Source organism: Dermochelys coriacea, chromosome 1, assembly GCF_009764565.3.
Source record: "Dermochelys coriacea isolate rDerCor1 chromosome 1, rDerCor1.pri.v4, whole genome shotgun sequence".
Taxonomy (NCBI): Eukaryota; Metazoa; Chordata; order Testudines; family Dermochelyidae; genus Dermochelys; species Dermochelys coriacea.
Genome location: NC_050068.2, coordinates 251,726,546 through 251,740,248, shown reverse-complemented (window position 1 = coordinate 251,740,248; position 13,703 = coordinate 251,726,546). Strand labels below are relative to the sequence as shown.

Below are 13,703 nucleotides of genomic sequence, written 5' to 3'. Positions count from 1 at the left end.
TGTTAGACCTTCTAATGCATAAGCAATAGCAACAATATACTCATAGGATTTTTTCTTTTTCTGCTAGTAGCTGAAACAGTACAGCAGTACATTTCTAACAGTTTCTGTGGTTACCTTAGATACGCTTTACTACGTAGTTCAGGATTTACCTTTGTTTTATCTGCTGTATGATAGCAGTTCTCCACACATTTAACAACGCTCAGTAATTAACTTGGAAAGTAATTAGCTTGGAAAACCTACTACATACTATTGACCTTATGGTTCTTTCATTTCTTTCTTAGCTCTTGTCAAAGGTCCTAAATGGACAATACTTGAAAATAATATCCTATATGTACTCAAAGATCAGATGCAGTGCAAACTTTTCCATATCCTTCAGATAATGTGCCTGAAGTCTGTGAAGTTACTATCTCTGACAGTTAGTCTCAATCTTTTTGCCCATTCAGAGTTTTTATCTTTCTGCTGAAACTGCTAACAAAGATGTGAATTGCAGTGTTAGCTTTGTGATATGCTTACTTGTTCACTAGAAACTGGAGTGAGACCAGCTACTCGCTTATTTATCACAAGTTACTGAATATTATTATTGTTGTTTATGTTGTAAAATCACTCAAAGTGTGATTTGTCATTGTACAAGCATATCGAAAGACATGGTCCTTCCCATGAGGAGCTTACATTATAGAAAAGCAATCAAATAGTAGTTTTTGGTCACCACAAGACTTAATTCACACTAATCTAGAATTGAAGGGCTTGTTTGGAGGATCAATAATAGCATACCATTTTCTCTTAGTTTATTACAACTTTTCATATATTTAGGAGGAGGATACAGAAGTGGAAGGAATACAGTATGAGACACTAAGAACGTTTCATCATGGGATCAGAGTCGATGCCATAGCATGGAGTCCAGAAACCAGACTGGATGCTTTACCTCCGCAGATAAGGTATTTTAAAAACATATAAGTACAAGAGCAACTTTTCTTTTGTTTGTCCACCTTTTATTCCTTAATGCAAAAGTAAAGTTAGACTCTTCGAATGAAATCCTAGCCCTACTGGAGTCGATAGCAAAACTCCCATTGACTGCAGTGGGGTCAGAATTTCACCCTTTGGCTTTAGTTAATTTTTACTTTTTTCAAAGAACCATTCAGTTTTGAATTAGTCAAAATAATTAATATGAAAGTGGGTGTAAATAAAATAAAAACCTTCTCTGTAGTCTGTCTAGAAAGAACACTGCTAGGGACTCTTTGTAATGCCCTATTCTACAATAATCAAGTCTGCATTAGGACTGGATGAAATTCTCTCTCTGGTACAAGCCAATGTCAGGCAAGATTCAGATGTTATTTGTGAAACTACAGAACTGTAGGACTACAGTAAAAGAGTATTAAACCTGGTTTTATGCTTTTATTAAGGGCATGGCTACACTTGCAGATGTAGAGCGCTGTGAGTTAAACCAGCCCTCCGAGAGTGCAGTAGAGAAAGCACTGCAGTGTGTTCACACTGTCAGTTGCAAGCGCACTCGCATGGCCACATTTGCAGGAGCAGTGCATTATGGGCAGCTATCCCACAGAGCTCTTTCCATTCTGGCACTGTGGCTTGTGGGAAGGGGGCGGGGGGTTGCTGGGCATTCTGGATCCTGTCCCAACACCCCGTGATGCATCGCTTCGCATCCCAGCTATCCCTGTTCTTTCGTCCACATTTGGCGCCATCTTTCAATATTTTTTGTACTGCGCGCTCTGTCTTCCCTTTCAGTCTGTGGGATTGGAGCCTGGAGTGCTGAGGAATATGCTGATGAGTCTTGCCAGCACGTCATGTTTGGCAGTCAACTAATTTCTTAAGGTACAAATTGACAGTGAGGAGTCGGACGATGATGTTGACTCGTGTAACGCATATGACACGAGATTGCTTGTGGCATTCACGGACATTCTCACCATGGAACGCCACTTTTGGGGTCAAGAAACAAGCATTGAATGGTGGGATCACATTGTCATGCAAGTCTGGGATGACGAGCAGTGGCTGCAGAACTTTCGGATGAGAAAAGCCACTTTCGTGGGACTGTGTGCTGAGCTCGTCCCCATCCTAAGGCGTAAAGACACAAGACTGAGAGCTGCCCTGCTGGTGGAGAAGCAGGTGGCTATTGCGTTCTGGAAGCTGGCAACTCCAGACAGCTACTGATCGGTCGCAAACCAGTTTGGCGTGGGAAAGTCGACCGTTGGAATCGTGTTGATGCAAGTTTGCGGGGCCATTAACTGCATCCTGCTTAGAAGAACCGTGACTCTGGGTAATGTGCATGACATTGTGGCTGGCTTTGCACAAATGGGTTTCCCTAACAGCAGAGGGGCAATAGATGGGACGCATAGTCCAATTTTGGCACCATCCCACCTAGCCTCCGAGTACATTAATCGGAAGGGGTATTTCTCTATGGTTATCCAGGCGCTTGTGAATCACGGTGGGCATTTCATTGACATTAATGCAGGCTGGCCCAGAAAGGTGCATGACGCCTTTCGGAACACAGGCCTGTTGAGGAAGCTGCAAGCTGGGATTTTCTTCCCAGACCAGAAGATCACTGTAGGGGAAGTTGAAATGCCCATTGTGATTCTTGGAGAACCCGCTTACCCTTTAATGCCGTGACTCATGAAACCCTACACAAGGAGCCTTGACAGCAGCAAGAAGTGGTTCAACAACAGGCTGAGTCAGTGCAGAATGACTGTGGAGTGTGCTTTTGGCTAATTAAAGGGCCACTGGCGCTGTCTGTATGGGTAGCTGGACCTGGCCGATGACAACATCCCCGCTGTTATATCCGCATGCTATACCTTCCATAACATTTGTGAAGGGAAAGGTGAAAGATTCATTCATGCATGGAACTCGGAGGTTTAACACCAGGAGGCTGAATTTGAACAGCCAGAGAGCAGGGCTATTAGAGGGGCCCAGCACGGGGCTGCAAGTATTAGGGATGCCTTGAGGGAGCAATTTGAGGCTGAAAGCCACCAGTAATGTTTGGTGCCCTGCATGGGAGTGAAGAGCAGTGGTTCCAATGTTAGTAGGAATCTGTGTTTGCTACGCTGACTTGCAGTGCCTGTTGCTTTCCTGGGCTAAGATATCTTTTACTTAATGCAATAATAAAGAATGTTTTCAAAGCCAGAAAATCCATTTATTTAAAAGAATATTCATTTATTGAAAAGAAACACAACTGCTTGGAAAACAGGGCAAGGAGGTGGGGTGGGGAATGGTTCAATCACAGATTTGTGTATGTCCTGTTCTCATACTCTGCCTTCCTGTCTGGAGTGCTGTGCAATGAGTGCTGCACTTCAGGCTGGCTAAAATGTATGGTGATGGGGACTGAATGCAGTGGGTAAGGATTGTAGTTTGTAGGGCTGGTTGGTGAAGCTACAGGTGTTAGAGGCGGCTGGTGGTGTTAAAAACCCGGATGTGGGGGAAAGTGGGTTGGAGGTGATATGGGGGCACAAGGGAAAGAGTTTTGGGACAAGGGCTGCAGGGGAGGGGCGGGCGCGGTAGTGCTTTGCCTGCATGGCTACAAGCGCTTGTATCAAGTCCGCTTAGCGCTCCATAATGCTTGGCAGCTGCTCCATGCTTTGGTGCTGGCGTTCTGCATTCTGCTGGTGGACCCTCCTTTCACTCTCCCACCACTCCTGTGCTTTTTGATTTTCATTAGGGGACGGCTGCATTACTTCATGCAGCATGTGCTCTTTGCTTCTACATGGCCTCTTCCTAATTCTTTGGAGTCTTTCAGCCGGGACACTTCTGGAGGCCGATCAGAGCATATTAACAGACCAGGGCATCCACACTGGTGCCGCGACGCTCCAGCCGGGGTGCAGCAAGTGTTCTGCCTTTCGTCAAGGTGGATTACCAGGAGCACTCCAGCCGCGGAGTCCGGGCGCTCTACATGCCTTGCCAGTGTGGACGCATCGTGAGTTAGGGCGCCCAGGGCTGCTTTAATGAGCTCTAACTCGCAAGTGTAGCCATGACCTAAGTCTGACCAAACTGTGACACTTAAATAGTAGTACCTGTTTAACAATTAGAAGTACTTTTAATGTTCAAGCAGTGTTTCAAACATAGTGTACAAATGCCAAATCTGATGTTTGTTAAAAATAAAATGTTTAGTGTTGATACCATTCTTGTGTTTTAAACCATTATTAAAGCATGCTAGAAACTGCTTTATGAATTTACATTAGTATCTCTTTCAATTGCTATTATAAATGTTTTAACTTCTCTAGCATTTGATCACCACCGGTAACAATAGGTACAAATGCTAATTATAATTGACTATTATTTCAAAGATTTCACAGTTGATTCAATATGTGACTTATTTGGTTGGGCAAAATGGATAGTTTTCTTTCAATATAAAGTATCCATGCCACCTGACATACAGCTATAATACACTACATTCCACTGAATACTGTAAAGACTGTTATTTCCAAAAGGGAATTATAATATTTAGAAGAATTTCCATTTTCAAAAGCATAATCTGAATTTCCTTCTGAAAAATGAAGTGAATCTATAACTTAAATTAGGATGGAAATTTTGCAAGTGAGAAATGATTGAACGGCTCTCTTCCCCCCCCCCCCGATTATTCTAGATTTTGTACTGCAGCTGCTGATAGGAAGTTAAGGCTATTCACTTCAGATCTCCAGGATAAGAATGAATATAAGGTAAGATGCACATTATTAGAATTTATTTTTCTATCTTTTTAGCCTCTAGCAGAATTTAATCTGTTTGTTTTGTCCCCTAACCTGCATGTTGTATTAAAAGATAACTGTAATTGTACTGTAAAAGAAATATCTGCTATTATGATCTGCAACATTGAATGTGTCCTAATACCTGGAAGCATTTAATCAACACATTAAAGAGGGAAAGGTCTGCATGCAACAGGTAATTGCAATTTATTCCTGTTTTGTACTTCTTAATAGAAAAGAAAAATGACTGCATAACTGAATTTAACTGAACTCTAGAAAAGCAAGTAGGTAATTATTTAAGCTTGGACTAAAATGAGGCAAGGAAAGATTGTCAACATCTGAGCTTGAAGTGGGGAAGTAAAAAATTTCTATTACATACTGAAAGCTCGGGGCAAAAGTTCATACTAATGTTTTTAATATCTAGGCTTTCTTTAGGAATGTTCTATAAAGGAAAGAGTTAGTGAGTGAGTATAAATTAGAGATATAGCATAAATGTTTATTTAAGAATGGTTGGGAATCATTATTAATTTCTGTTTTCATTGCAACTTCTAAGATTTTCCTCCTATAATCCTCATAATTAAAAGCATTAATACTGAAATCAGTGAAGTCACTTGTACCATAATTGTAGACAATTCTGAGAAATACATTCTTAGACCAGCAATTGCTTTTTTGTGAAGCCATATGAAAACAAACACATATTTCAAAGAATGTTTATAAATGCATTAGTCTTTTATTCCATTTATTTAAGGCAGAGGCTCTCAAACTGGAGACTGTGGAATGTATTCCCAGGGTTCTGGGGATGTGAGAAGCCACTCTGCCTTCAGAGCTAGAGAGCAGTGGTTGCTGGCCTGGCACTCAGCTCTGAAGTCAGTAGCACCACCAGCAACAGCACAGAAGTAAGTGTGGCATGGTGTGGTATTGCCATAGTTACTTCTGCACTGCTGCTGGCAGCAGTGCTGTCTTAAGAGCGGGGCACCTGGCCGGCAGCTGCTGCTCTCTGGCCACCCAGCTCTGAAGGCAGTACCGCCACTTGCAGCAGTGGAGAACTGCTATCTGCTTTAGAAACTTGTTTTGTCTTGTGAAAATTTTATCTACAGTCATTTTTTGTAATGCCTAAGTGACTTAGGCTCCAAAGTCCCTTTTCAAAAGTGACTTAAGCAGTTTGGGCTTCTGAAAATTTTATTGGTGCATAATAGCATTCTAGTTCCTACACTTATTGTGTAATTGACTCTACTGATTAGCGTATACAAATGTTCAATTGAAATTCAAGAAAAATTTGCTAGGAAAATTGACACTGCTGAGAGCCACATTTATGTTTTCTCATCAGCATTTTCATTTGTGGTGTATTAACCTGTCAGTTTTATATTTTTTTAAAATATATTATGCATTTTTGCTTTATAAATTCTTTCATTTTTATTTATTGTATTGTACCTCAATCAGGTTTCAGCTCATCTTCCTTATGTATGATAATTGATTTCTTCTGTGTGTTTAAACGGACAATGGAAAAAAGCCATAATTCAATCAGCAAAGAACCAAAATGACTGTGTATGTTTGGAATGTCAACACATGTGCACATGAAGTTGTATGCACCATCCAGCGGTGCTGTAGCATGTGTATACACTTTTGTCCCTAGAGCCAGTACTTTCAGAGGAGGAGAGGCTGCAGGTATCACTGTCTTTACTCTTGTGCCACTCTTGATCCACCCCTGTAAGCAAAGAGTAATATGGAATATTGTGTCGAAGTTGCTGACAATACCATCCAAGGGAATCTTATCTGTTTGCTCTGAAAATTTTTTTTTTAAAAGGTGAGAGCTTCTGTAATATACAAGACAGTCCTAAAACATGTTCTGGATGCTCGGAACTTGTCGAACAGCCAGGATCAGACCAGCCTCATGTTAGGCTGATATATATATATTTTTTTAAACATGATACTTCAGTTTCCTAATGACACTTGACAACTGAAAACTACCTGTTACAGATACCTGGGTGTCAAAATTTACAGTGGATGTATGGAGGACTTTGATTCAACATAGCACACATTTTACACAACAAGGGACTTTGTAGAGATGCACAAAACATGCAAAAGCAATTAAAGAATGTGATTAGTCTGACTGTAACCACTAAGCCATTTTTGTTTTTTAATAGTAAACCTTATTTGCATTTGGCACTTTCAGAAGGATTTCACAGACTATAGTCTGAAATTACTGTCTTAGAGGAAAACCTGGTTTGATCTAATTATCAGCAAAGAACTGAAAATAGGCACTTGTTAAATTTTCAAACAAGCACCTTTGGACTTTCTCCCATGCTGCCCCAAACACTTGGTAGGAGCTCCCTGTAAACATCTGCTAAGAGACTTCATTATCCTTCTTCATGCTCCTCCTTAAAACTCTCTTTTGCAATGATACCTATAAAAAATAACTTAGAACAGTTAGACTGCTGGTGTGTAAGAACACTGTCTACCATGCTGACCAATACTGACTCTTTTCCTTGTACTCCCCTGTCCATGTAGATGTGTTGTATTTTGTCTTATAATTAGACTAGAAACCCTTTGGGGGCAGACAATATCTTTCTGTTCTGTGTTTATAGAGCACCTAGTACAGTGGGGTTCTGGACTGTGACTGGAGCTTGTAGGCACTATGGTAATACAAATAATTAATAATGGCATAAGTTTCTACTCCTAACTGTAGGCTCCCGACTTCATTTTAAATGTGTATGTTTTTCCTGTAGCAATTCCCGAACACATTGTAGAAGATTCTGGAATGCTCAAATATTGCTGTTTATCAAAATTATCATTTTTATGACCTCAGTATGAAAATATTTCTTTGTTCTCATTGACAGATCTTTGATGGCCACTCAGATTACATTAATGATCTGGTATTTGCCCCTAAAGAAGGTCAGGATATTGCAAGTGTGAGTGATGATCACACCTGCAGGTATGTATTCTCTTCACAGTGCGATTGAAATCCTGGACTGCCTTGGCTCCAATGATGAGGAAAGCTATCCCTTGCTAGCGCTTCCTATAGGCTTAGGCAGAGAGCCAAGCGTCTATCCTACTGTACCAGAGGCTGGCACAGCATTGCAGATGTAACAGCCAGAGATAATCTTCCTCTGTCCCCTGCAATGTGGCAGGCAGACATCAGGACTGCTGAGCAGCTGCAGCAAGGAAGGGACAGTAGCTACTCAGAATTCTTTGTGAGCTGCAGAGAAAGTGATGGCAGGTTTATGAGGAGGTGGTGCCTTTACCTTCTCCCTTGAGTGTCAGGGCTGACTCAAACACTTATGTTTAAAAATCACAGGGGAAGACTCAGGAAACATATTTAATTAAAAATCAGATATGGTAAGAGCGTCAAGGGCCATAAGTGACCCCAAAACCACAGATTGATGCCCCCGCGCTAATGGTTCAGTGATAAAATATTCCAAAGAGATGGGGAAGATGTCATAACAGAGGTGATTTGTGTCGTTTTAAGATTGTGTTTTTTAGTTACTGATATAACAGTCACTCTTAAATAGATCAGTAGCCAAATAACACCCAAAATAATCCCTACCCCTGATTTTTCCATTTAAAAGACTGGGAATGGGGTTCCACCTGCACAGCCAGAAACAAATAAAATTAAAGCTAGATCTGATATGTGATGTGCATACTCTGGAACAGATCATCATTGCTCCAGTAACTTAAACTCAACTATATTGATTTACACCAGCTGAGGATTTGGCCATTAGAATCCATGGTAAAAAGTTCACAAACACACACACACACACCCCACTTTACCAAATGTTCAGTGGAACTTGTATTGTTAAAATCAGCCATATTGGAAAAAGCATTACGCTTTTAAATGACAAAGTAAGAAACTTGTAGGGTTTATAAACCTAGAGTGGGAGTTGTAAACTTAAGAGGGGGGAGCCACATTATTCCTAATTGTATTTTGTTAAACATGACCATTTAAACTTCTAGGCAATCCTTTTCTAAAGGAATTATTATTTAAATATCTCTCACTTTTATGCGCAATAGCTGGACTTTCTAATTTATCATTTTGGATGAGATTTTGGTCTGTCTTTTAGGGAAAAAAACTGAAGAGAAGATTTAATAAATACAATTCAAAGGCTATGAGCAACTTACCTCTGTGAGAAAGGAAGACATTTCATACAGTGGGCTACACGACATTAAATTAATTCCCACTGAAAATTCAGAGGTATTACCTTGGTCAGTAGAAGGGTCCTGTATTTTTTTTCAAAACATATGACAAAAGTCTTTTAAAAATGATACTTTTAAGAGATACTAAGGAGCATTCCCTTTTCAATCCATGTCCTTGGTTTCTTCATTACAATAGACTAGTACTAGGTGTTTCTTCAGCAAAAAGTTGTTTAAATATTTCCATTAAATACAACATATTTAAGGATGAAAGAAAGAATTGTTTAAACTGTAGTAATCCACTTGACACCGAAAGAATAAAAGATATAAGATTTTTTTAATGAAAGTATAACACCACCGAAATTTGAACTCAATAGCTGTGAAAAATAAGGCAGCCACTTTTCCCACTGTAGATGGTAAAGTCTGGCTTACAGCCATGGGAAGAAATGGGATGTATTTGGCCACCTGAGAGTTCTATATTTTTTCTATTCATGGGATAGAAACGTGGAGAATGACGATAACATTTTCATTTAAAAATTGAATATAGAGCTATATTCCAAAAATCAAAAGAGAGAGCAATCTGCAGGTCTTACAAAGGCCTTGTAAAAATTCATAGAAATCTTACTTAATTTGTTGTATAATTTGCCTCTTCAACAAAAATGTGAACATATCTATTAGTTGCTCTAGGAATAGAGCATCTGTTGAAATGGTTATGCTGTGCAATACTAGAGTAATTAATACAAGAATACAAAAGGATAAAGTTTCCAGTGTTTGGGAGTATTGATAGATTTCTTACTGTTAGGTTCTCTGTAGATACGAACCATGCTCTTATTCCAACTTGCCTGTAGTTAATACAGTAATTCTCCATATACAGCTTTCTGGACTTCATAGAAGTTTCTCTAGGTTTTTCCTATTTTCATCTCTACAACAGTGGATTTAATGCAGTTTTAAAGGCACAGAGTAATATTATTACAATCTGAGAAATACTAATTCTGTGGAGCTATAGAAATATTTCATACACTAAAACTTTTTGCTATAATGCTGTCAGAAATAGGGATGGGCCTGATCAGTTCTTGGATGAAGACCTCCAGTAAAAATCTAGATGCTGCTTTGGTAATTCATTAGGTGGTATGTTCCTTTTGAGTCTGGGTTGAATAAGTCCTGTAGTTCAACAATTACCAAACTATAGCACTTGCTAAGAGTCCATGATGTAGGCACCCCCTTATTTCCAGCTACAAAATTGAAATGAGAATTAATACACTGATTTTTTTCATGAAAGCAGTTCCAGTAATAGTGTGTGGAGTCGTGAATAAAAGGAGAAGTCCATTTCTGTGTTTAAAATATGGTCCACATTATTAAAAATGTTGAAAATTTCTGTTCTAATATAGCATTAGGAGGCAATATTCTGCTGGAGGTGCCATCTTTCAGTGAAAATGTCAAAGCTGATCGACCATGACCATTAAAGATCCTAATCTGCCTACCTGCAGAGTCAACTGATTTATTTTTTTAACTTCCTCTCCTAAACATCTGTATGTTACACTTGATTCATTTCATTCCAGAGGTAGCTACATTTCTGTGGTGGATGAAATGATCCCTGACAATAGTTTGTATATCAGCTTAAAGGGATGCTGTTGATTTTTAAAATATCACTTGTGTACGTTCTTTTGTAACCTATGATGTAGATAAACAGGAGATCTTGGAGTTTGCAGGGAGCTATTTTTCTGGATTTTTCAGTTTTACTTTGTGCATTTGGCAGCACGGTTTTCCCTGTATAATATGTCGAGCAATTTCCCATGTACTTTGGGTGAGTCTTTTTTTTCACAGACGAAGAAGAAGAGAGAAAATAATTTTTTAAAAAATTGAAAATGTAATGGCAAAGTTACAACAATTAACAGAGGGCCAATAGAGGCAAGTGTCATAGCGGAAACAAATGTTAATCATAATTATTACATTAACTGAACTTTAAAAATCATTTCATTTCAGTGGTAAACCATGCAAATTAATGTGGAATATTTTAGAACAAGTAAAAGCAAAGTAATTATGCACTACATTTTTATTTTTATTTTTTAATATCTCTTCGAAGAAGAGCATTGATACACTTGGGCATTGATGCACTTCCAACTGAGAGCCACATACTGTTGTCCTAATAGAAAATAAAACTGCAGAATTTGATTTTGGATGTTCTCACTGCTTGACCAGAGTTTCAGTTGGTTTTTCATGCTCTATCAGTGGTTCTCAACCTATTTACCATTTTGGGCTGCATATGTGGTCCATGATACGTTATGTGGGCTGCATCCAATACTAATTATATGACCCTGAGGTTGTCACATGTGCCGCAGCTGCATGCTGATATGGGCCTCAGGTTGAGTACCAAGCTGAAACTCAAGTAGGTCAAAGGGTTCTGAATACATTGCTTAGCACCAATTTTCTGGGAAAGGATTTGCTTCTTAGAAGGGCTGCAGTTGGTCAGTGATGCTGTCGTGCGTTAGGATTGGCTGTCATCATCCAAGGCTGGGGTCAGAGACACAACCTTCCTACTGCAGCACCCACCTACCCACCCTTATTTTTTATATCATGGCAAAAGACATATATATAGCAGGCTCGTTCTCCCTGTTTTTGTATGTATATGGTGTTGCTTTGTTGCTATATCTGAGGTAGTTTCTCACTTCCATTCATTTTGGAGTATTCATGCCAAGATGCAGGCTGTTTCATTGAAATGGACTCTAGGATTTTATGTTGGTCATAATCAGGTTCAATCTTTTTTTCTTTTTGTTTCATGTGACCACAAATTTTGCTAGTGCATCCTGGCAGCAAGGGTTAGATTAGTTTCTTGAATGGAGATATGTGGGAGAAGGATTAACATCAGGAAGATATGTTGTATTGTTAGAGATTGGATTTGCTGGAATGCCAAAATATAGTGCAATGTTCAGTGGTTTCCCAATGCAGTAGCTTGCCCAACACCACAAATCTTGGTACATCTATGTGGTCTTTGAACAGTTAGTTTGCTCGGTATTATAAAAACCAAAATGAAGGAAAGCCAGTGATGGCTCCAAACTGCTGTTTCTTTCCCTTGTCCTTCACTTTTGTTAAAACCATTGCCAGGACATGTTGTTCCTGGGTGTCATTTTGTTAATTCAATAAACATTGCAGACTCTTGGCCATAGTGTACACAAAATTTCTGCCTGTCCTCATTTGTTCCTGCCTCCTGCAATGTTGAATATCTTTGTCACCACTCTTATTTAGTCTTTATAGCACATGTTCAAAATTATTCCCTTTTTTTGGGGCCAGAATTTAAAAATGAGCAGATTTTTATTGTACTCTGTATTATTTTATCCTTACCCTATTTATTCTGGCAGAACACCACCTCCAGTATCTGGAATGCATTGATACCTCTTTTTTATAATGCTACCAAAACATTGCTTCTTTAAGGACTGAGACTTTTCAAATCCAAGGCTTGTTGAGCTCATTCACCAAGATAGCTGTTATGCATTGTAATGGGTTACAATGGAGAAGGAATTGGAATAAGATTAAAGATTGTGACATAATGAAAATATTTCCTGATTTTTGGATTCCATAGTCTTCTACTCTGCCCATTTTTTGTTGTTGTTGTATGCGTTCTAATATGTCCCCCAGATGTGATTCTGTTTAGCTTCTATTGCACTGCTATTTGTGGTCATTATGCAAGTTTAAGCCTGTCTCCTATGTATAGTATCTGATAATCCTGGAAAAGTAAAAGCAGTTTCCGAAACAAATCTTTGGAACTTAGTTGAATAAGCTTTAATTATGAAGTTATTCAAAAAGAAACATTTCAGGTTAATTTTGTGCTATTAATGTAATACTAATTAACTGGGGTTTTTTTAATGAAATGTAAAGAGTTTCCTGTGTGACATTGTTATGATTTATAGTGAGGATCATGAAGTGGTAGTGAGAACTTTTATTCTAGACTGTAAATTCCTTAAAAATGAAATCACCACATTTAATCTGTTTGAAAACTACCTCATGGACTTTTTTCTAAGGTCACTGGCAGAAACAAAGTTCAATTTCTCAGTATGATCATCTTTCAAAAACACTTTATTTAAAAGTTTTGAGGGATTTTTTTAGTTCACATTAGGAAGGAAATACGTTAATATCTAAGAGTGGTAGCTGTGTTAGTCTGTATCAGCAAAAAAAAATGAGGAATACTTGTGGCACCTTAGAGACTAACAAATTTATTTGGGCATAAGCTTTCGTAGACTAAAACCCACTTCACTGGATGCATGCAGTGGAGAATACAGTAGGGAGATGGAGATATACATATAGATAGTGTGACAGGGTCGGGCCAGATGGCTATAGAAGAGTAATAGAAGGCAGATTAAGTAGGTCCCTTTTCCCTGAGTAAGGTAGCAGGGAAGGTTCCAGAACAGTCAGGAACCTTCTGGAGACAATTAAGGCAGGCTGATTAGAACACCTGCAGCCAATCAAGAAGCTGCTAGAATCAATTAAGGAAGGCTAATCAGGGCACTTGGGTTTTTAAAAAAAAAAAGGAGCTCACTTCAGTTTTGGTACACGGGAGGAGGCCATGGGGAAGTAGCCTAGAGAGTTGTAGCTGTTGCACAGCTGTTCCAGGAGGCACTCTAGACAGCTGCATTCCACAGGGCCCTGGGCTGGAACCTGGAGTAGAGGACGGGCCCAGATTCCCTCAAAATCCTTCCAACTCCTGGTCAGACACAGGAGTCGTCGACCTGGACTGTGGGTTCAGAAAAACAGCCAAGCTGAGGGCTGCCCTGAAGCTCCAAGGCGAGCAAATCTGCCAATAAGCACAAGAGCCACCAAGGTAGAGCAGGAACTTTGTCACGATAGATAGATAGATAGATAGATATACACAGAGAGAACGTGAAAAAATGGGTGTTGCCA

At 39.3% G+C, this 13,703-nt stretch overlaps 1 protein-coding gene across 5 annotated transcripts in view; it reads left to right on the top strand.

The window, feature by feature from the left end:
- Window positions 1-13,703, top strand: part of NUP37 (nucleoporin 37) — a 31,695-nt gene that overhangs the window by 5,241 nt on the left and 12,751 nt on the right. For 4 of the 5 annotated variants that reach the window (XM_038398767.2, XM_038398776.2, XM_043519214.1 and 1 more), the window contains 3 exons: window positions 811-935; window positions 4,586-4,658; window positions 7,520-7,614. In XM_038398767.2, the coding sequence (XP_038254695.1) occupies window positions 811-935; window positions 4,586-4,658; window positions 7,520-7,614 (293 nt within the window). The remainder of the gene's footprint in view (window positions 1-810; window positions 936-4,585; window positions 4,659-7,519; window positions 7,615-13,703) is intronic. The other variant, XM_043519225.1, reaches the window with a different exon arrangement.